Here is a 23,279-nt window from a genome sequence, read left to right as displayed (position 1 = left end):
TCATTACTTGAGGTGACAAGCTTTTAGTGATATGTTCTTTACCCCTCTGCCGATAGAATTCTAGTAGTCATTTTCTAGTGGGATAGAAACAGTATAGGGCTTCCATGATCACTGACACCAAATATTCACTAATCTCCTGGATAGATGACAAAGTGGTCACTTGGGTAAATTAGTTCTTGGGCCTGGGAGATGAGAATTGCTGAATATTTGACATTTGGGTCAATCAATCCATCAATCAACTAACATTTAAGAACCTACTATGTGCCAAGCACTCTGATAGGCAATGAGGATATAAAGATAAAAGTGGAATAGTCTAACAATTCCTGCTCTCAAAGTACTTAAATTCCACTGGAGGAGACAACATGTATGCATATGCATGCACCTATGTCTATCTGTTCATATCATTTATATAAAATATGTACATATATGTATGTATGCTACTATATGGTTACATGTACAAAGTCAATACAAAGTAGTTTAGGGAGGGAGAGAACTAGTAGTTAGGGTGACCAGGAAACACTATATCATGCTCCCCGCCCCGCCCATCTCTGCTTACTGGCTTCTCTGGTTTCCTTGAAGTCCCATCTTCTACAGGAAATCTTTCCCAAACTCTCATAATTCCAATGTTTCACTCTGTTAATTATTTCCAATTTATTCTGTATGTAGCTTGTTTGAATACATCTGTTTGTTGTCTCTCCAATTAAATTATGAGCTCACTGAAGGCAGATAGTCCACTGCCTCTTTTTTTTTAATCTGTGGTGCTTAGCAAAATGCCTGTCATACAGTAGAGGCTTAGTAAATACTGACTGGTTGAAAACATTGAAGTTACTTTCAAGATGCAGCAGCGGGAAAGCCCACTAACCTAGGTCCGAGTTCTTGATAGGTTACTTCCCAGTGGTGTGTAAATCAGACTTCCTTTTAATGCATATATTCAGTGTGCTGATGACCTAGATTTATCTCCAAGTGTCATTCTTGAAACTCATTATTTATTTTAGCTTATATATGACAATAAATATCCCCAAAATATTCTTGCAAGCTATCCTTTAGAATCAGCTCAACAAAAAATGTTTAGATTTCATCTGTCATTTTTTCTGCAATGATAAATAGTCTTAGCCAAAGATAAACACCATGCAAAAATTCATGACCCTAGACATAAATGTGAGGTAAACATGAATTTATAACACACATATGAACCCCCCACTCAATGTGTACATGTGCTCATAGTACTGTCTCACTGGGTGTTTCTAATAAAAAATATTTTAACTTCTTTATGTCTCAGACTCTGCAAGTTCATCTCATTTGCTTCTCTGGCACATGGCTTGTCATACCTGTATAAACTAGAACAATCAAACTTGAGCTAGAGAAAATAAATATAATGTAAGTTCCTTGAGAACAGAGATAGTTTTATCCCAAAGATATCATAAAAAAGGGAAAAGGATACACATATACAAAAATATTTTAGCAGCTCTTTATGTGGTGGCAAAGAACTGGAAACTGAAGGGATGCCCATCAACTGGGGAATGGCTGAACAAGTTGTGGTATATGAATGTAATGAAATACTATTGTGCTATAAGAAATGATAAGCAGGCAGATTTCAGAAAAACCTGGAAAGACTTAAATGAACTGATATTGAGTAAAGTAAGCAGAACCAGGAGAACATTGTACACAGTAACAGCAGCATTGTGTGATGATCAACTATGATTGACTTGGCACTTCTCAGCAATACGACACAAGACAGTTCCAAAACAGTCATGATGGAAAACACTATCCACATCCAGAGAAAGAACTATGGAATCTGAATGCAGATTGAAGCATACTATTTTCATTTTTTTTGTTTTTCCTGGCTTTTCGCTTTTGTTCTGTTTCTTCTTTCACAACTTAACTGATGTGGAAATATGTTCACATGATTGCACGTGTATAACCTATATCAGATTGCTTGCCATTTTGAGGAGGGGGGATGGGAGGGAAGGAAGAAAAATTTGGAACTCAAAATTTTTATTAAAAATGAATATTGAAAACTATCTTTACATGTGATTGGAAAAAAATAAAATACTATTTCCAGACAAAAAAGAACAGGGACAGTTTTGATTTTTGTCTGTGTATGTCTAGTATCAATGATGGTACCTTATACATATCTGGTGCTTTTTAATAAATATTTGTTGAATCTGAATGAAAATTTCAGATGAATTTGACAATATGAAGTATAGGATAGTCTTTTTTCAGTGATGTTATTATTGTCATCACTTTTATCAGCATTGCATTGCTGCCATGCATGACTAACCAAAAATTTGGAGCCTAATAAACACAATTTGGGCCTGATAGAGATAAATTATAAAAACAGCACCCTAAGGTTAAAATTTGAAGATCAATTAGATGATATAATTCCATGTATTATAGTATAAATCTTAGAACACTTACAAGAGGAGCACAAAAATCTCCTAGGCACTACAGGAAGTGTTCTTTTACTGGATTCTCTTTAGTTCCCCTGGCTTTGCTTGTCTTTCAAAAGTAAAAGACTCTGCTAATTCTCATCCTTCCTGCCACTGACTCTTTTCTCTTTTCCTTCCCTAACAACATGGCTCCTTCTTGTTTTCACTCCAACCTTTCTTCATTTTGGAGATTCTCTCTCTCTCTCTCTCTCTCTCTCTCTCTCTCTCTCTCTCTCTCTCTCTCTCTCTCCCCCCCTCTCTCTATATGCACATATACCTATATACACATATGTACGTAGATGTGTTTATGTATATCTACATAACACATATATACACATAAACACATATACACACAAAATGTGTGTATATATAACATATATGTGTGTATGTGTGTGTGTGTATGTATAATCCCTTTAAAGTTCCCATTCCACTATTTTGACAGGGATCATAAGTTCATAGAGAAACTAAATGTTTCAGCTGGACCTTAGAGGTCATATAATTGTTGCACAGTATAGAAGAGGAAAATAAAATCCAGAAAAGTTAAACAAAGTGACCCTTCCAAGTCACACTGACAGTAGTAGTACAGGTAGGGTCACACTGGCAATCAAGACTTAAGACAGTCTCCATTTCCCACCAATTCCTTTATCTCTTGTGTGCCCTTCCAACTACTCAACTTTTATGATGTCCTGTTTACCACGAATAGGCTTGTCAAACGATTTAGCAAAACAAGAAGTCAGGTAGACAGATAGACATTGATAATGAGTATAGATAACATTTATACAGTCCTTTAAGGTTTTAAAAAATGCTTTACATATACATTTCACTTGATCACTGTAACAACCATGTGAGGTAGATACTAGAGTTACCATTTTTGTTAAAACTAGATTATGCTTGACCTGTTGCCTCCACTTCATCATTCAACTCTTAAACATTCTCTGTCTCTGTCTCTCTTTCTCTCTGTCTCTTTCTCTCTCTCTCTCTCTCTCCCCCCTCAACCCTTCACGACTTTGCTTCAGTCTCAACTCTCCTACTCACATTTACGTGTTTAACAGAACACCAGTGAAATTCACTTCATTAAATCAAATGGCTTTTTCTCAGGCCTCATCCTCCTTGACTTTGCTAAAGCATGACATATTATTGATTACGTTCTCCTTCTGGATGCTCTCACTGTTAAGATGAAGAATCCCTAGGGGATAACAGATGGCTATGTGGACAGGACATACCACTTACACAGCTATTTGCAATTCTTAATGATGTCCCTGGGATATTTAAAGTGTCAGCTCATTTAGTTGATGCTATATATAACATGGTTTGCCATGATGGGGAGGTGTGGGCCTTCGATTTGTTTGTGACAGATCTTGGAGTAGCTATTTGAATGTATAGAACATAATGGCGTGATGAAGAGAAAGAATGGAGTATGGAATAGTTATCGGCCACATGAAAAACTGGAGTTAAATACTGGGGAATGCCAGAATCTGTGCTAGGTATTGGGGACAAACAGATAAAAATGAAAATAGACACTGATTTCAAGGAGCTTACATTATAATGTGAAGAAAAAACATAAAGATAAGAAAATATAGACCATATACTAATCAAATATCTTGTTTAGGCTTTTTGAGGGGGGGAGTGTATGATAACAATAGGTTACATGGATGTTTCTAAGGTTAAGCATGAACTAGTGATATCTACCTGTGTATCTAGGTAGTGAGGTAGTGCACCACAGGTCCTGGTGTCAATTTCCATCAAATGAAATCAGCATTTTGGGAGCTATGATGACCACTCCCTGGCAAATGCAAATATCTGATTAGCATAGATTTGGGCCCATAATAATCTTCCACATGGAAAAATAGTGGGGTGGGGTGGAGTAGGAGTGGGAGGGATGAGTGGATGTGGAATTTATTGAGTGACTAAGTGTCAGAGTATATAAGATTGGCATATATCATTTACCTTCCTTGAATTCCTGACATACCATGCTCTCCTGGTTTTCTTTCTACATCTTCAAGCCCTTATTTTTTGACTCCTTCACTAGCTTCTCATCCATGAGCTATTAATGTTAAGTACCTGAGTAACTGTCAAGGTTCAGCTTCTGCTCTCTTTGTCCCTCTTACTCTTAGTAATCTCTCTCATTCCCATAATTTCAATTTTTACCTGTGTGTAGATGAATTATCGTAGAAAATACAGGAACTAGAGGGGGAAAGCATAGTGGAAAGTGATTTGAGTATCGATCAAAGGAGTAAACATTCCAACAATACTATCTGGAGATTATACTAAAATTAGAAATGCAAATTAAACCAATGAGATTTCACCTCACTGGAAGACAGGCATCATTCTGGAAAGCAGTTTGAAACTATTCCCCAAAAGACACTAAACAGCACACACCTTTAGACCCAGTGGCGCTACTATGTACCCCAAAGAGGTCAAGAACAGAAAGAACTCTTGTATGTGAAAATATTTATAGCAACATTTTCTTTTGTCATAGCAAAGAACTGGAAACAAAGTGGGTAGCCATCAATTCAGATATGGTTAAACAAATTATAGGATATAATGTAATGGAATATTATAGTGTAATAAGAAATGGTAAATATGACAGATTTACAGAAACCTAGAAAGATTTGTATGAATTGGTAGAGAGTAAAATGATCAGAATCAGAATTTACACAATGACTATAATAATGTAAAGAAAATATCTTCTAATAATGCCAATACTCTGGTCAATGCATTCACCAATTATGACTTCAAAAGACTGATTAGGAAACATCACCTCAGAGAGGTGATAGATTTGAGGTACAAACAAGATAGACATTTTTAGACATAGCCAATGTGCTTGTTTTTATCTACACTTATTCGTTATAAAGGTAGAGCCTCTGCTTTGAAGAGGAGCAGGAATCAGTGAGTAATAACAATGATGCTAAAAAAATATTTATAAGAGAGCAGGGGAAGCCCAGAAGGGGACAGAAATGGGGTAGTTTTGTGCTTGTTACTATATTTAATATATGCTTTAAAAACCATGCATAACAGAAGTTTGCAATTTCATATACAACCCTCTTCTGTTCCTTGTATGTTGGATTGTTCATGCTTGTCAAGTCAAGTACATAAGCATTTACTTAGTGCCAGGTAGTGAAGTTCTGGGGATACAAGGAAAGGCAAAAAATATCCTCCTTCCAAAGAGCACACAGTCTAATGGGAGAAGACAACATGCCCAAAAAATGTATAAACAATAGCTATAAAGGATAAACTGGAGATAATCAATAGACTATATTCAAGGCTCATCAGAGACTTGGTGATCTTTCCTTTCCCATGTTACTTCATACTATTCACTTTTATGTGTTATATGTAACAGTGAAGCTGAACTACTAGCTTCTGAAAAACATGCCCTGTTCTCATCTCTATACTTTTGGTTCAAGATTATTTCCTATGCCTAAAGTTCTCTCCTCTTTCTACCTACACTATTTACCAACTGTTGAATTCTGATATATTCATTAATGTTCAACCAAAATGTTATCTCTTCCATGAATCCTTACATAATGGCCTTCCTCCCTTTGAATAAAATATCGTCCTTTGCTTATATCTTCTTTATACGTTCATGTATTTTTTTCTATTCTGTTTTTGTTTTTTATCCTGCTACCAGACAATGAGTTTCATGAGGTTGGGGCCCATGTCATATTTAGAATTTCTATTTCCCCCACCCCTTAACATACTGTTCTACCCACAGTAGGCATTTAATAAATGTTTGCTTAATTGGAAAAAAAAGAATTGGAATGTAGACAGAGAAGTTGGAGATGGGGGGGATGAAAGGTAAAAATGTAGCTATTTTTGGAACAAATTGTACACCTTTCTTGTAAAATTTGAAAACTAAAAATTTTTAGCTTTAAATTATGTAAAAAAAGTCAATGGTGGGAGGATTTTATTTTCTTACAAAACCATTTCCAACCCTCAAGCATCAGATGAATCTATGTAGATTTTTTATTTAAGCTTACCAATTTGTAACCCTTACACAGACATTACAAATGAACAATGAGTTGGACCTAGAATTGAATAGGATGAGAAGAATGGGTTGGATTGCCTTTGAAAAATTCTTTTTTAATTCTTTTAATTTTAATTTTAATTTAATTCTTTTAATTCTTTAATTCTTTTTTTTTAAAGTTCTTTTAATGACCCTGAGATTTCCCCTAGACCAAATTTCCATCTCTTTAATACCAAATATTCTTTTATATATTGTATGGAAGCAAGTAATAGAACATTCAAAAAAAATTAAAGTGGAAGCTGACTCAGAGGACAACAGAGAGGGAACTGGTGGGCCTGAGCAGGCTACAATATATGACAAACATGAAATTCCTTACAACAGAAATAACATAAGAGACATCATCAAAAAATATGATTGAGAAAAACATGGGTTGATCACATAATGAACACAAGCAATAACTAACAAAAAACAGACAGGCTCCATTGGCTTAGGCTCCATAGACATGATCTATGTCCAGGAGACTCAAGGATAGATCTTAATATATTGGGTGGACCCCCTGTATAGATCATACAGAAGGACATAGACAAGAATCTTAAATTGATAGGTCTCAATCTATATCACTGAAGACCTCCCATTAATGTGATCTACTTCATGGAGTAATCTAGAAACAAAATTTTGACCTTATGAGATGGAGAAATTCAATTTCAAAATAATTAAAAGAATTTTCACACAAAAGTCTAACATGTGAAAGATGGTAGAACTTTAAGTACAATGTTACAACAGTAATTGCCCCCAACCAAAACCCTAGCTTTCAAGACACTGGCCCCAGCTAAAAGAAGAATACAGCAAAGAAGATTCTGGAGACTTAGAGGAGTCAGCCTCCTAATCAATGGAGAATCCAAAGCCCCCTTGAGTCTGTAGTCCATCAAAAGGCTACAGCAGTTCTGTCTACATGAAACAGACACAAAAGGTTATTGGACACATAGAGATGCAGTCACTAAGCCATGGCACCATCTTTGATTTGCCTGGACCTGTAAGACTAGGAACATCTGCAAAGGTGGGTTTGGTCAGGGAAGATCTAAGTCATCCTATGCAGTTCACAGAAAGCTTCTCTCATAAGAGGCTCTTTTTGGTGGCATCTGGGACCTCAGTCTATTTCTGATCCATCTGCTTCAGCTTTTTTCTCTACATTCAGCCTCTCTCACTCACTAATCTATCTTCTTAATCCCCTTTGTGATGCCACTTTGGTCTGCTACTCCCACTGATCCTACTGTAAGCCCCTACCTGGGACTGAGACCTTATTGCTTCAGTCCTGCCAGTGATCTGTCTAATTAGTTTTGATCTTGGTCCTTCTCCCTGCTTCTCCTGTAAAGTAATCTATTTCAACTTTCTCACCAATCTTTGTATCCTAATTGAATCTTTATCAACCCAAGTTCTCAACAAAAAGGCAGCGGCAGTTCAATTCTGTTAGAAATGATTAATGATTAATTAGAAATGATTAAAGGAAAGGGGAGAGGGGAAATTTTCTAAGTTTTGCAAATATAGAGATAGGGATAACCTGACTGAATGACTGAGAGGTCAAGAGCAATAGTCCAAAGCTGGACTGGTACTTTTTTTTTATTTCTGGGAAGAAAGAGTAAATCACTTTGTGAAGAGTACAAGGGGTTGGACTAGGTGACCCTTTCACTAGATCCCTTTCAATTTCTGGGTTCTGTAATTCTAAGTCCCAGTAGGACAGTTAATTACAGGGTTTTATAGGACTGACTGCCATCTTAGCCAAGGCTTCAATGCATCCTAGGCATCCAAAAAGTCACATTAGAATTTGGAGGGGAATTAAAGATAATCTAATCCAATCCCTTAATTGTATAGAATTGGAAACTGAAGCCTAGATAAATTAACTTCCCATTTTAAAGTGATTTAATGATTTTTAATCTCTTCCTTATAAAATATATGCTCTATGTTTTATGATTCTGTATGTGTTGAACAGATTCCTAATTTCATAAAGGAAGTCAACAGAAAAATAGAATTAACACTATATTTATAGTAAATTTTTATGAAATGTATTTGCTCTTTAAATGAAGAAACAGCTGTTATGTCATTTACCATCTTTAGTAATATGTCCTTGAAATTGTTCTAATAAAGAAAATTAATAATATTTGTACACCAGAATGTTATAAAAATTATTTTCCAACATTCAAGATTAGCCCCAGTATCATTAAAATAATTTAAAGTAATTGAAAGCTTAACACTTCTTTAAAAAAACACACTCCAGATATAGTTCAACGTTCAAATATTGGAAACTTTCACTATAAATCTAAATAGCAAAGGGTTTCAGAATGCCCATCTCACTATTTGACAAATTTTCATTGTGAAGAGGCAAACAGTAAATAATCTCATCGCCTTCTTTAGATCTAAAGAGTGCTGAACATGACTCATACCTCCAATGACCCCTTTTTCTTTGATCAGCTCTGTTGTAACACTGGATGGATTAGATGCCATCACCTTGGATGTATTAATAGATTCCAATAGAGAGACAAATTCTAGAAAATTGGATTCATTTGGAATTTGCCCTTCTTTAGCCTCCAGGTCAGATTTAGAAGTTGGCAATGTCTTCTCCTTATCACTTGGGAGTTCTGTGGAAGTTTTACTTAATAGAACATCTGTGCCACTATCCACGCTGAGGACACGGGTATGTCTTTTTTCATGGGGTGTTTTACAAGATGATGGGTCAAGACTATCCTGCCCTTCCTTGTCCACTTCCATTTTGCAGGTCAGATTAGATGTCACCAGAGGAGTTGTTTCTGAATTACCATTTGGGGTATCATTGGATTCCTTTGCTGCATTGTCCAGCTCTCCAGATTCATAGCCAGAGCATGGATTAGAAGAAACGTCCACCATTAATCTCTCTGGAGTCTTTTCTCTTTCACTGATTTCTGGACAACCATTACCTCCACCATCTTCTGACAATTCAAAGGTGATCACAGGAATTCTAATCTGCTCATTGTTTTGAGGATGGGTTACATCTGTGACAGATGGGTGACCATCTGGCCTTGCTCCCATTTTCTCTGTGCCAATCACCTTCAGATGCAGAGAACTTTCTAATTCAGTCAAGGAGTTGGGAGTGCTGCTCATTGTGATAACTATTTTGATGGGTTCATGCAGACTCAGAGGGTCTCCAGGGAGAGAACTATCAACAAGAGTGACGGCAACCTCACTGTCTGAACAGTCAGCTTCCTCATTTAAGGACTGATCTCCCTGACAGGAACTGTTCACTGGCTCTTCCTCTGCCTGTTTGGTGATGACAGTGTTACACTGGGGACAGCTACTGCTCAGACTGTCCTGAGGGGATCTGCTTTGGAATTGTTCTCTTTTGGAATCCTTTGGCTGACTGAAAGGCTCTGTGATTAACACTGAATTCTCACTTCCCCAGGGCTGGAAAGTCATACCAGTTCCTAGTACATCACATTGAGACAAGGAGAGATGTGGCAACTTTTTCATCACCTCTTTGCTCACTAAAACATCCTCTGATCTGTGGTGGTGAGGAGGCTGTACCTTTTCTCCTTTTCCCCTTACTTCATTACCGATCACTGTTTCCATGGCAACTGGCTTCATCAATATTGCTGCTGTAGTCACAGTATCTGACATGTTTGCTGTAGAGACAGGTAAATTTTCTGTCTTGATACATGGTGAGGTAGATGACACTGGTGCTACAGGCTGATCTTCTGATAGAATGACACCTGGAATAAACAAACACTATGTCACCAGCAGTGTCCGCTGAAAAGTCACTGATCAGAACCTGAAATACACAGTATCCCAATACACCAATGACCAATGAAAAGTAAAAAGAGACCAGCAACAGATAGGTGGGAGCTTGAAATGGAAGACAGAAAAGCCTCCATCATGAAACTTTTGAAATTACAATCCTTTTATTTCATTCCAGACACCCAATTTTGTACCTTATGGCACTTGGTTTTTGTTTCATGACTGAGTCTGAAGGAGAATAATTATGACTTGCAAATTTGTATAAATCTTTCAGAGAGCATACAAAGAACTTTCACATATGCTAACAAACACATTTCTGGGGGTGATGAGAACTGCCTAAAACCAAACTTATCTCTTTCCCCCAAAAGCCAGTTTTTCCTGCTGAATAGAGAATTCTGTGACTATAAATGTTGCTATTATTCTCCTAATCTCCCAAGTGTAAAACCTAGGTATCTTCATTGATTCTAAACTCTTCCTTGAGCTCCACCAAGCACTTTAAGTTCCTCCTTCTTGATGTTTCTCAGATTTGTCCTTTTGATTCCCCCCTTTACTACCACCTCAGTTTAATTAAAAAAAAGAAATGAACAGCCAACAAGGCACAAATCTATCACCAGTCTTGGAGTCAGGAATACCTGCATTCAAGTCTTGCCTCTGATATATGAGCTGTGTGACCACAGACAATTTATTTAACCCTTTAGTGAACTCAGTTCAGGTATCCTTTTCATACGGCTAGGGTTAAGGGCATGGCACCCCTACAAGTTGGAAAATCCATGTAAAATTTTTTGGCCCTCCTGTTATACCACAGAAAAAGTCTGAACTTTTTCCTTTTCTTTTATGAGGTGCTCACAGTGCCTTATTGTAAAATTTATATATATATAATGCATTTCCAAGTTCCTAAACTTTTTCTGTTTCATCAGCTGGCCTTTGCGTGTTGTCTGCAAAATTCTTCAAAACCTTCCATTTAATTTCTTTTGTTTTTTGTTTGTTTTTGGAGGGGGAAGGCAGGGCAATTGGGGTTAAGTGACTTGCCCAAGGTCACACAGCTAGTAAGTGCATCAAGTGTCTGAGGCAGAATTTGAACTCAGGTCCTCCTGACTCCAGGGCCTGTGCTTTACTCACTGTGCCACCTAGTTGCCCCTTTATTTAATTTCTTGTGATGATCTGTGATATGTAGAAACCATGAGGAGAAAAGCTGCAATGTGGAAGGGATAACTGTAACTGTTTAAGACTCTAAGTTATTGATGAGTTGACAATTTGAATCAGCTGAGGGAGTTTCCACACTTGGAGTTGCTCACACTGATTAAAAATCACAGGTTTGATAACAAAAACTCAAGACAGGCTTTAGAACTTTAAAGTTCACAAATCACTTTACATAAATTATGTAATTATATAGATCATATACACATTATGTGAGCTTCAAAATAACTATAGGAAGTGTTAATATTCCTGTTTTACACATGAAGAAACTGAGGCTCAGAGAGATTAAATCTCTTGCCCAAGATGATTTAGCTAGTGGCACAGATTGGATCTGAACCCAAATTTCCTGACTCCAAGTTTAGCACTCTCTCTACTATGCTATATTTTACCAAGTACCTATCATAGGCAAGGTGCTATCTTAGGTACTACATGTCAATACTATCACCTAATATTGCAAATAGAAGTCACCTAACTGGATTCATTACCTCTAGTCTATTCCTCTTAGAATTTATCTTGTATCTTGATTCCAGATTCATATTTATAAATTAAATTTAAAGCACTACTTCCATCATCTCCTCCTGAACAAAACCATTCAATGTCTCCCTGTTGCCCATAAAGTCCAAACTCTTTAGCTTAGCATTTAAAGTCCTCTGTAGTTTTGCCCTTATCTTTTCAGTATTATCTCCCACTAGTCCTCTAAATATATTCTCCACTATAGCCAAACTGCTCTTCTAATAGTCTGCCACACTCCCCAAATGTGTTGTTTTTCTGCACCTTTGAGCATGTTATTTCTTTTATATGGAATTTATTTTCTTCATCATTTCTCTATCACCTGCTGATAGCTAATCCCTTTAGTGCACAGCTGAAAACTTATTTCCATCATTAAGACTTTCCTAGATAACAGATTCTCATTCTCCCCCTCTCTCCCCCTCTCTCCCCCTCTCTCCCCCTCTCTCCCCCTCTCTCCCCTTCTCTCCCCTTCAAACTTATTTCCATCATTAAGACTTTCCTAGATAACAGATTCTCATTCTCCCCCTCTCTCCCCCTCTCTCCCCCTCTCTCCCCCTCTCTCCCCCTCTCTCCCCATCTCTCCCCCTCTCTCTCCCTCTCTCTCTCTCTCTCTCTCTCTCTCTCTCTCTCTCTCTCTCTCCTCCCTCTCCTTCTCCCTTTCCTTCCCTTTCCCTCTCTCCTAAAATCCTAAATAATTTATTATTTGTAGGATATCATTTGGCATTTACATAATACTGGATGTTGTGGTTACTTTTCACAGGTATGCGTTTTATGTCACTAACTAGCTCATAATCAATCAACAAGCATTTCTTAAGGACTTACAATGTGTCGGGTACTGTTCTAGGGGCTGAGCACATAAAGACAAGGAAATTCTCTTATTCTTCCCTCATCTTAAACACCTAGAGGACAAAGAATGTGTTTTATTATTATTATTTTTCGTCAGCTACTGCTACCTATCTCTGATACTACACTCTAGGTATGAGGGAAGGAAATACCTTAGAAATATGTTCTGAGTGAGATGTGGGGTTTTGTTGGGTTTTTTGCCTTACCTTGTATCTCAAGTGCTTAGCACAGGCCTTGGTCCATAGTAGTTATTTAATCATAATAATCATATTAATAACTAAACATTTATACAGCCTTCACTACCTTCCAGGCACTATGCTAAGTGCTTTACAAATATTACCTTATTTGATCCTCATGGGTGCTAGGTGCTATTATTATCCCAGTTTTACAGATAAGAAAATGGAGAACAAACAGAAGTTAAATGGATTGCCCAGGGCCACGTAGCTAGTAAGTACCTAAAGCCACATTTGAGCTCAGGATTTCTTGATACCAGGTCCAGTACTCTATCCAATGCACCAGCTAGCTACCCACAAATTTATCATTATTAAAATTTTCATATCAATTACTGTCAATAATTATTAATAGATAGTCGTCCACTTGTTGGCTTGACTTGTTGAGGTAAGCAAAATTGGGGGACAAAATATAATCATGGGACATAATCTTAGCTAATTAACCCAACACAATGTATGAAAGGACTAGTGTAAGTTCTGCAGATCCTCTCCCAGAAAACACACCCACACATGCACACATTATGAAGTTCTGTGGTTTAAATCTCATGGGAAGAACACACAAAGGTACAAAAAATCACATAGAATGCAAGATCATTATGAGAAGCCAATATCACTGTAGAAGCTGGAGTTACTTCTGACCCAGTCCCAATTTGTCTTCTCTTTTATGTGCCTAAATGATGGTCCAATGCAACTACTCTAAACGGTCACCAGTGACAATGAAACTCTGCCATTGTCCTTTAAGGACCACCTTCAATCATTGTCCTATACCACAACTAAAGCCAGATCATTCCATTCATCCACTTAAATATCCATTCAACAAACAATTATTAAGCACCTACTATCTACAGAGCATTGTCCTAGGTGCTACAGGGAAGATTTAAATTTTAAATAAAGCATGGTTCCTGGCCTAGTGAAGGTTACAGTCTAGGAGCTGGCTAAGATACAAAAATGGATAACTGTAATATAAAATATTTCATGAAAAGTGCATTAAACTTCAAAGGACTTTATAGTGAAGCATGTTTCCTGTGTCTCAGGAGAGAGGTATTGGACAATAGATGCAGAATGAGACTATGTTGATTTGCTGTGCTTCACTGTTCTTTTTTTGTTGTTGTTATGAGGGAAGATTCTAATTGGGGGAATGTAGGCCTTGGGAATCAACTGTGATGTAAAAAAAGTGGCATTAATAAAAGATTCTTTAAAAAGAAAAGTGAATTAGCACTTGGTTCTGCACCTTTGTATGTGAGAGCCAGGCTTAACCTACGAAATGGCATTTGAGTTCTGCTTTAAAGAACAGATAAAAATTCAGTAAGAAAAGAGGGACAGAGAGGGCATTTCAAGCATGAGGAATAGCAGGGATAAAGGCATGTCAGTGGGAAAGTGCAGGGTTTGTTCACACAATAGATAGCCACACACAGACATCCCAATTCTGACTTATAAATCTCTAGACCCATTTCCTTTACTACCCTGCGAGAGCAACCTTGTCCTCACAGGCACACTCTCTAGTGGAAACATTGTTTCTACTTATTAGAATATAAGCTGCTTAAGAACAGAAGCATCTTTGTTTTACATTTGGATCCCCAGTGCTTTGCACATAGTAAACACTTCATCAATTCTATTCACTCATTAAGAATCTATAACTAAGCAGTTCAGCTGGGTACTATCCTCTGCCTTTGAATCATTTTCCCTCTTTTCCTTTCACTGTTCACAGCCCAACATTCATCAACTTTAGGTCACCCCCTTCTGCTGAATGCTCTTGTAGAAAGTCCTACAGCTATGCTAAGTTCACTGGAAATGAATATATTTAATCTCAACAGGATCCCTGGTGCTTCAAGGTAATGTTATTTTCTCCCAACTGACCTTCTGTCATGTTCCCTACATTGACTACCGTATATTGTCTCCTCAAGCTCCCAATGACACCTCTACCCCTCTCTCTCAGTAGATGATTACATCTCCTACTTTATAGAGAAAAGGAAAACAATCTGCCTTGTTCTTTCCTCTTTTTTTATTTTGCATACCTCCAATTGACAAATAAATAAAAAGAAAGTCATTTATAAAGTGCCTTCTAGGTGCTATCTAGGCCCCGGGGATACAAAGACCAAAACACAACAGTCCCTGCCCTCAAGGAGCTTATGTTTTGTCAAGACTTATAAAATATAATCATGATAGTTCTTTTTGAACAACATGAACAACAGCTTCGAGGTCAGTTTGGCTAGAGATTATCAAGACATTATTAAAATATGGTGGGCCCTAGACTGGCAGCTGGGTCTGGTAAGGATCTGGCTCAATCCAGGAAGAGACCTACCCCTTCAGCAGAGACACTGTTCCCTGGGGGGAGCAAATCTGGAAGAGCAATAGAGTGACTCATCTGTCACGGATGTCACATCCTACGGTGAGCTTCCAGAAATAGAACACAGTGTGTCCATGAGGGTAAATCCTCTCCCCTCCTTGAATTCTTCTTCTCTCATCCCTGGCTCCCACCTTCTCTCTGGCGCCTGGTGTTTACCACCTGACCAACTGAAAACTGTGCCAATGAGCTGGCAAAGAGGCCCATGGCAGGAAATTTAGTTATTTTAGTGTCTTAATACTGGGATGGAAGACCACTGATTTATAGAATAAAGTACAAACATGATCTATGTTGTCATTTAAAGGTCTCAAACTCAGGGCTGGACCTTCCTTCCTAATTTATCTCCCACAAGTCATTGGTTGCTACCAAACAAGAAGCAAGCAAATGAATTAATGGTCTACCATATGCCAAACACTGTACTACCTGCTGGGGATAGGAAAAGAAAAATGAAAGTTTTGAAATCAAGGGACTGACATTCTAAAGAGGAAAACAACACATACATCCCTAAGTACACACAAGGTAAATGCAAGATTATTTGGGAGGAGAGACGTGAGCAGCTGGGAGGATCAGGAAAGATGCCATTCTCCTTGCCTTGAAGCCTCTCCCCCTTCTCTCCATTTCATCCAAATACTGTCCGTCATGCAAACCTTGCTTTAGTTCTACCTCCTCTGTGAATGCTTTCCTTACTACCTAGTTAGATGTGACCTCTTTTGCCTCCAAAGTCATAGCACTCCTTTGACATTATTACTCTATGTGAAGCTTTTTGGCTGTTAACTGATTTTTACATTTAGCTTATCTTCCCAGAGAAACTCTAATCTCTTTAATATCAGTTTCTACCTCATATCTCTTCCTTTTCCCAGCAGTTAGCGCAGTGCCTTTAATCAATCAATAAACAAGCATTTATTAAGTTTCTGTCAGGCTTATATACTATTCTTAATATTTGTCAGGCATGATTCTAGGCCTGGAGATAAAAAAATAAAAATTAGACATTCCCAGACTTTAAGGAACCTACTTTCCATCAAGGGAGACAATGGGTACATAAATATGAAACACAAGATAATTACAAAGTAATTTTGGGAAAGAGGAAGGCAATAGCAGCTGGGGAATAAGGAAAGGCTTCACATGGGTGTGTTTGAACAGTTACGAAGAACATAAGGAATCTTAAGAAGCAGAGGTGAAATGGGAGTATATTCTAGGCATGAGGGACAGTCAGTACAAAACACTGAAGATGGATTATTATGGGAAGAACATCAAAAGGTTAGTTTGGCTGGCCCATAGTGTGTGGGAAGGGGGAGGAATGTGTAATAAGGCTAAAAATGTTGACTTGGGCCAAGTGGTGAAGAGCTTTAAACATTACACAAAGGAGATTATGACTGACCTCAGAATCAATAAGAAGTTACTTTAGTTTACTACTATGTTCCAGATATTGTGTTACATGCTAGGGATGCAAACACCAAGAAACAAGGAACAAAGGTATGAAGGAAGGAAGGAAGGAAGGAAGGAAGGAAGGAAGGAAGGAAGGAAGGAAGGAAGGAAAGAAGGAAGGAAGGAAGGAGAGGAGAGGAGAGGGGAGGGGAGGGGAGGGGAGAGGAGAGGAGAGGAGAGGAAGAAGGAAGGAAGGAAAGAAGAATTCTTACTTTAAATGCGCTTACATCCTATCAATTAGGAGGCTACTGCATTAGTCTAGGTAAGAGATGATACAAGAAGAAAACAATAGGGTGGTTTTGTGAATTTAGAAGTGCGAGGGGGATGGGAGAGATAGTGTAGAAGTAAAAAAAATAGCAAAATCTGACAATTCACCAGATACGTGACATGAAGGAAAGGGATAAAACAAGGATAACACTAAGGTCATGAACTTAACTCACTGAAAGGATAGTGTTACTCTTGATAGAAAAAGGGAAGTTTGAAAATTGGGAATGGGTTTAGGGGAAAATATGAATTATTTTTTAAGATATGATGAGCCTGAGGTGCCTATGGAATATTTAGTTTGAAATATCCAACAGTCACTTGGAGTTGCAGGAATGGACCTCAACAGAAAGACTAGGAATATACACACATAGACACACACACATGTGTGTATATACACACGTACCCACACACACACACATATTTTAGAATCATCTACATGGAGATAGTAACTAAATCTGTGGGAGCTGATGAAATAAAATGCGACAATATATAGAAAGAACAGAAGAGGACTCAGAACAGTGTATTACACATGATAGGAGATAGGTAAGTATCTGTCCATTGATTTGTCTTTAATTACGTGCTGCTTTGTGACCTGTCTTGAAATACTGGTTTGTTCAAATGACTGCTTCAAGGGTTCTTAGTAGTCATATCATTTTACAACTACTTCATTTATTTTTAAGATGGGAAAACTGGGGCCCCAAGAAGCTATATGACTTGCCTAAGGTCAAATATTTAGAGAGCATATGATTGAATTAGGATCTGAACCCAGGAATTTTGACTCCAAATCTCCCGTACTATGCTGAGGCTATTTCACATATGCATTTCTTGTCTCCCTAACTACAACAGTTAGTACATCAACTATTTTTTATATTACTTTGCAATCATCCCAGTGCCCAAGATAGTGTTGGGTATACAGTAGGGACTTATTAAATACTCATGGAATGACTGCTGAATACAATGCCAGTTTGGCTGGCTTTGATAAATGTTTATATTGATCATTTGAAACCAATGCAATAGCATGTAACCTGCAATTTTTCAATATTTCTAATCTTGCCATCAGTTTTCTGTTAGAATGACATAGTTGACTCTAATGAACTCAATAACACCACAAAGCTATGCTGGTAATATGTACCTGTATGTTAATATTCTGTCTGTACTGATGACATGAGAGCCTGACCCCTTCCCCAAGAGCAATGGACTGAAGGGCCTCAGTGAATTTATTCTTTTTTATGCAGCTATACTCAAGGATGTGACAAGGAAGTTGGTGAGTGAATATATTTGCAGTCATTAGAGAATAAGATCTTCTACCTTAACAGATTACAATGTTCCATGACAGACTCTGAGAAATTTATTAAAAAATCAATGTATGCCGTGAGTTTGTCCCAGATATATAGATAAGCAGAAAATGTGAACTTATTTTGAACTATGGACTGATTATCCAAAAAATATTCAGAATTTGGACCTACATTTACTTGAGAAGAACTACACACAAATAAAAATCTTCCCTAGCAATACAGAGGGAAGTAGCTCCTGAATCTTATCTGCATTGTTACAAATCAATGCACTCACTCACATAATCATGGCACAAAAAGGAAGTTATTTTAAGAAAACCAACATGTTTCCTGGTGGTAGAAGGAGTCTATCAGTTAGTATGGTACCATTTGAGAATAAACCGAGACAACCTCAAACAAACTCCTTTTTTTTTTTTGCTTTTTTTTTTTTTTGGGCAGGGCAGTTGGGGTTAAATGACTTGCCCAAGGTCACACAGCTAGTACATGTGTCAAGTGTCTGAGGCTAGATTTGAACTCAGGTCCTCCTGACTCCAGGGCCGGTGCTCTACTGACTGCGCCACCTAGCTGCCCCTCCTTTTTTTTTTAATGAAATGAAGGAAGGCATAACAAACACTCAGAGGCAATAACATTAGGGAGGGTGAGCAATTTGGGATCATAAAGATCCCAAGCTGATGCCTGGGGCCACTAGGAGGTTAAATCACTTGTCCATGGTCACAGCAATTATGTATTATGCAGGACTTGAAGACAGGTCATCCTTATTCTGAGGCCAGCTCTATATCCCCTTCTCAATGCTACCTCTCAAGAATTGCTTATCTATGCAAATTATTTTTTAAAATAAGGACAGTTTTCAGAGATAACCTTTTAAAGATGGACTAACCAGAATGCTACTTAATTTGTCTCATTCATTTTTCAAAGTAGATGCCACGGGAAAAATACTTGACATCAGTGACTTAGTGACACTATTTTCATTTGTCATTGGATAGTGTTTCTGAGGCAATAATTTTGACTAGTGAATTGATCTAAACAAATTTGAAACCTGAACATGACATACATAATTTGTGATGAAAAAGGTTTAAACTGAATTTGTGTTGTTTGTTCAGTCACTTCAATCGTGTCAAATTCTTTGTGACCTCATTTGGTGTTTTCTTGGCAAAGATACTGCAGTGGTTTGCCATTTCCTTCTCCAGCTTCTTTTACGGATAAGGAATCAGAGGCAAACAGTGTTAAGTGACTTTCCCAGGGTCACACAGCTAGTAAGTGTCTGAGGCTGGATTTCAATTCAAGAAGATGAATCTTTTTGACTCCATTTGAATTCAAGAGGATGAATCTTTTTGATTCAGGCCCAGCACTCTATCCACTGTGTCACCTAGCTGCCCTTAAACTGAATAACATTGTTTTTAAAAAAGAGCTAAAATAATTATTCATCATTGAACTCATTCCTCTCCTGCCTCTCTTCCTGATTTAGAGGACTTTGCATTATGGCTTTCTCTATAGGGTCATTTCTTCCTTCCTGTTTTCCAGTCCTTTGTATATATTGTCTTCTTCCATTAAAATGTAAACTACTTGAGGGTAGGGTCTGTCTTATTTTAACCATTATATTTGTATCCCCAGTGCTTAGCACAAAGCCTGGCACATAGTAAATGCTTAATAAATGTTTTATTTATTTATCTACCTATGGACAATAAAGACATTGTACCTTTCAGATCTTCAACTGTCTCTTGTGCTGGCAATTCCTATACAAAGGAAATGAAAAAGAAATCAATATTACTTAAATTGAATATATTTTTATCAGGAGCTTATGAACCATTTATTGAGCAGATGGTGTTTGCAAAGTGCTGTAGGGGGCAGACAGTATAGTCACTGTCATCGACAAGCTTATGATCCAGCGGGTAAAGCAAGACTATCACAGACATATTCATATCTACACAATTAATTATAGCTGTGCAAATATGGAGACACGCACAAATTATTTTAAGAAGTGAGAAGGAAAAAAGGATAGAACAGAAATATAGTGGAGTGATTTGCAGGAATGAGAACCAGGAGTTATTTTTGAAAGAATGTAAATTGTAGGATTTTGAAGGAAAGAAGGAATGAGGCTTTATGGAAAGAAGTACAGGAGGCATTCTAAGTACAAGGAATTGCATAATTGATGATTCCAAGGTGAGAGAGAGGAAAATGTGAAGGATCATAGCTAAGTTTTTCTTGTCAAAGTTGAGAACACTGAAAGAGTATAGAAGAAAGTATCCCTCAAATCTTAGTGCAATTTTAAACTTTAATAGCTTGAAAATTTAGGGACACCGTACATTTATAATAAGAAGTCAATTTGTAGAGGGTTAAAAGTCCATGACTAGCAATTTAAATTAACATGTGAAAAATTGCCTGTAGACCTATTTCCTCTCTTTACAGGACAGAAAAATCAGTCTTATTAGATAACAACAGCAACAAAAATAATGTTTTTAGGTCTGGGCCTATGATTTCATTGATGTAGGGGACCCCTTATTGAGGAAATTCTTTCCACCAATGCAAATTGATACTTGCTCTGAAACTTGAAGTCACAGTGCCACTTGGGGCATTGAGAGCTTTTTAGTGACTTTCCAGGGTTACATAGCCGATATACGTCAGAGGCAGGATTTGAGCACAGGCCATTCTGTCTCCAAGGGCTACTACTTTGCCTCTTATCACATGTTTCAACCAAATGTACCGCTGGGAAATTTGCAAAGTGCTTTTTCAGACATCACATTTGAACCTCATAATAACCCTGGGAGGTAGTTGTTACTGGCAATATTACCCTCATTTTACATTTGTGAAAACAGGGGCTCCAAAGGGTTAAAAGTAAGCCCAAGTTCATAAAAAAAATCAAGATGCAAATCTACACACCATTAACTGTCTAGTTCGTATCAATGATGGCATTTGAGCTCAAGTCTTTCTGACTTCAAGACTGACACTAATGGCTATGTGAGTCTGCTTTCATTTAACGGGCAGATGCTTCTGTCTTCAAAGGAATATAAATCAGTACACACACAACAGCACCACTTAGCATAAATCTCCAATATGTAGTTTTGGGGTTTTTTTGAGGGGGGAAGGCAGGGCAATTGGGGTTAAGTGACTTGCCCGAGGTAACACAGCTAGTAAGTGTGTCAAGTGTCTGAGGCCGAATTTGAACCCAGGTTCTCCTGACTCCAGGGCCGGTGCTCTACTCACTGCGCCACCTAGCTGCCCTGATATGTAGTCTTGTTAAAAGAAGAAAATGAACTCTGAAACAAAGTTAGAACAATTATACAGTAAAAGAACACACTAACCAATAAGCCTGAAGAATGATGAGAATTTATGCTGTGTCCTCTTGAGCTACAGTGGAGTGGAGGGGTAGAGAGGTTTCGATTGACCTCTTCTTCTTTCCTGTTATTGGCCTGTCTGTTATTGCTGATGCAAAAACAAGAAGAGAAAAAAAATTAAAGCAGAGCTATTGGTAAAGAAACCATGATAATTTTCATGGTTCCATAACAAAACCAATTTTTCCCGGTCTATTTTGTCATCATATATAAACACAAACAAGTACTTTGTTCTTACTCTTTAGAATTCCAAGGCAAATTCAAAGCACTGAATTACAAAAGTAATGATCCCAAAGTAAAATAGTCTGTCATGACCAATTTTAGATCAAATTCTAAGACTTATCATAAATAATCAGGCTGGTTTGCTGAAAAGATGCTTCATATTTATATGATTTTGCTGGAAAAAATCAAGGGCGAAATATATACATATATACACACAGAGGATCACATATATATATATATATATATATATACATTACATTTATAGACATGTAAATATAACTACATATATAACTAACATCAGACATACATAAATGCAGGCATGTTGGCTTACTGAGCATACATTTACAAACTGAATCAACAGAAAAGGAAAAATGAAATCATCAAAATAAACATATTGCATTATAGAATGATTCCATAAGTTGTTAGAGTTACCTTGGACTCTTGTGATGAATTATATTTCCACTATTAGCTTCCTTATCTTTACTCTGTCTTTCAGTATTTAAGGAGCTCCTTTGCTGAATCACTTCTCCTTCATCAAACATAAGGTGTAGACGATAACTGATCAACTTTATTACTGTGAAGAATATGGTCACAGAACTGCAGTAAATGAAGATGGTGATTGCATTTGGAGGGAAAGCCTGAGGAATAAATGAATGAATCAGGAGAGATCTCTTAAGGTGTCCCCAAGGTTTGATAATCAAAGTTCCTTCCTACTTCAATTCCTAATCATGTGATGTTGATAGCTCAAACCCTACTCAATTGCTTTGTATTGTCTTTGCTCTAGAAAAGCATCTACCATGCTAGAAATAGGATCCTAAGAACAGACAAGGTCTATTTTCTGAGATCCAGTCAAGCTATGTATGGAAAAGTCAATCACCAGTACACTGGGCATTTGGTGATGGCCATATCACCCTATGAAACCAAGTATAGAAGTGCTTCTAAGTTGGATTACATAGTTAGAGTTGAATAGAATCTCAAACTTGATGACTTTTTCTGGCAGTCAGAAATACAAAAAGTACAGGAGGAGAAGATGCCAGCAGCTTTCTAAAAATAAATCAGCCAGCTATTTATGAAGATAAGAAAATTCAGTCAGGGTTATTAGATAGTTAAAGATAGCAATAAAGGAACGTTAGGGATCACATAGGCCAACTCCTTCTTTTTTCAGACAAAGAAACTGGGACTCCAAGGACTTATCTGAATTGTCGAAATTGACTAGGTAGTTTATGGTAGGGTCAGGAATAGAACTCAAGGCTTCTGACTCTGAGGCTAGCAGGACGTTGCTCATCATCTCTTGATGTGTGGATAATGCTGACTAGATTGGGGAATAAACATTTGATTTGCTGATGGAAATGCCACAGCTTTTCATCGAGCAGAAATCAACTTTGTTAACTCATTAAATGAACAAATGAATGAGTTACTTTTTCCACCAGAAGATAAGTAGCAGGAATTTTTTTTACTACTTATACCA

General features: G+C 37.4%; 1 protein-coding gene across 1 annotated transcript in view; it reads right to left on the bottom strand.

Moving 5' to 3' along the window:
* Nucleotides 1-23,279, bottom strand: part of PCNX2 (pecanex 2) — a 348,308-nt gene that overhangs the window by 307,233 nt on the left and 17,796 nt on the right. Inside the window, exons 2-5 of the mRNA XM_036756504.1 lie at nt 22,244-22,449; nt 21,560-21,680; nt 19,957-19,993; nt 8,832-10,130 (exon numbers count right to left, since the gene is read on the bottom strand). Of these exons, the coding sequence (XP_036612399.1) occupies nt 8,832-10,130; nt 19,957-19,993; nt 21,560-21,680; nt 22,244-22,449 (1,663 nt within the window). The remainder of the gene's footprint in view (nt 1-8,831; nt 10,131-19,956; nt 19,994-21,559; nt 21,681-22,243; nt 22,450-23,279) is intronic.

This window comes from Trichosurus vulpecula, chromosome 4, assembly GCF_011100635.1.
Source record: "Trichosurus vulpecula isolate mTriVul1 chromosome 4, mTriVul1.pri, whole genome shotgun sequence".
In the NCBI taxonomy this organism is placed as follows: domain Eukaryota; kingdom Metazoa; phylum Chordata; class Mammalia; order Diprotodontia; family Phalangeridae; genus Trichosurus; species Trichosurus vulpecula.
This window is presented reverse-complemented; position numbering and strand designations above follow the sequence as displayed.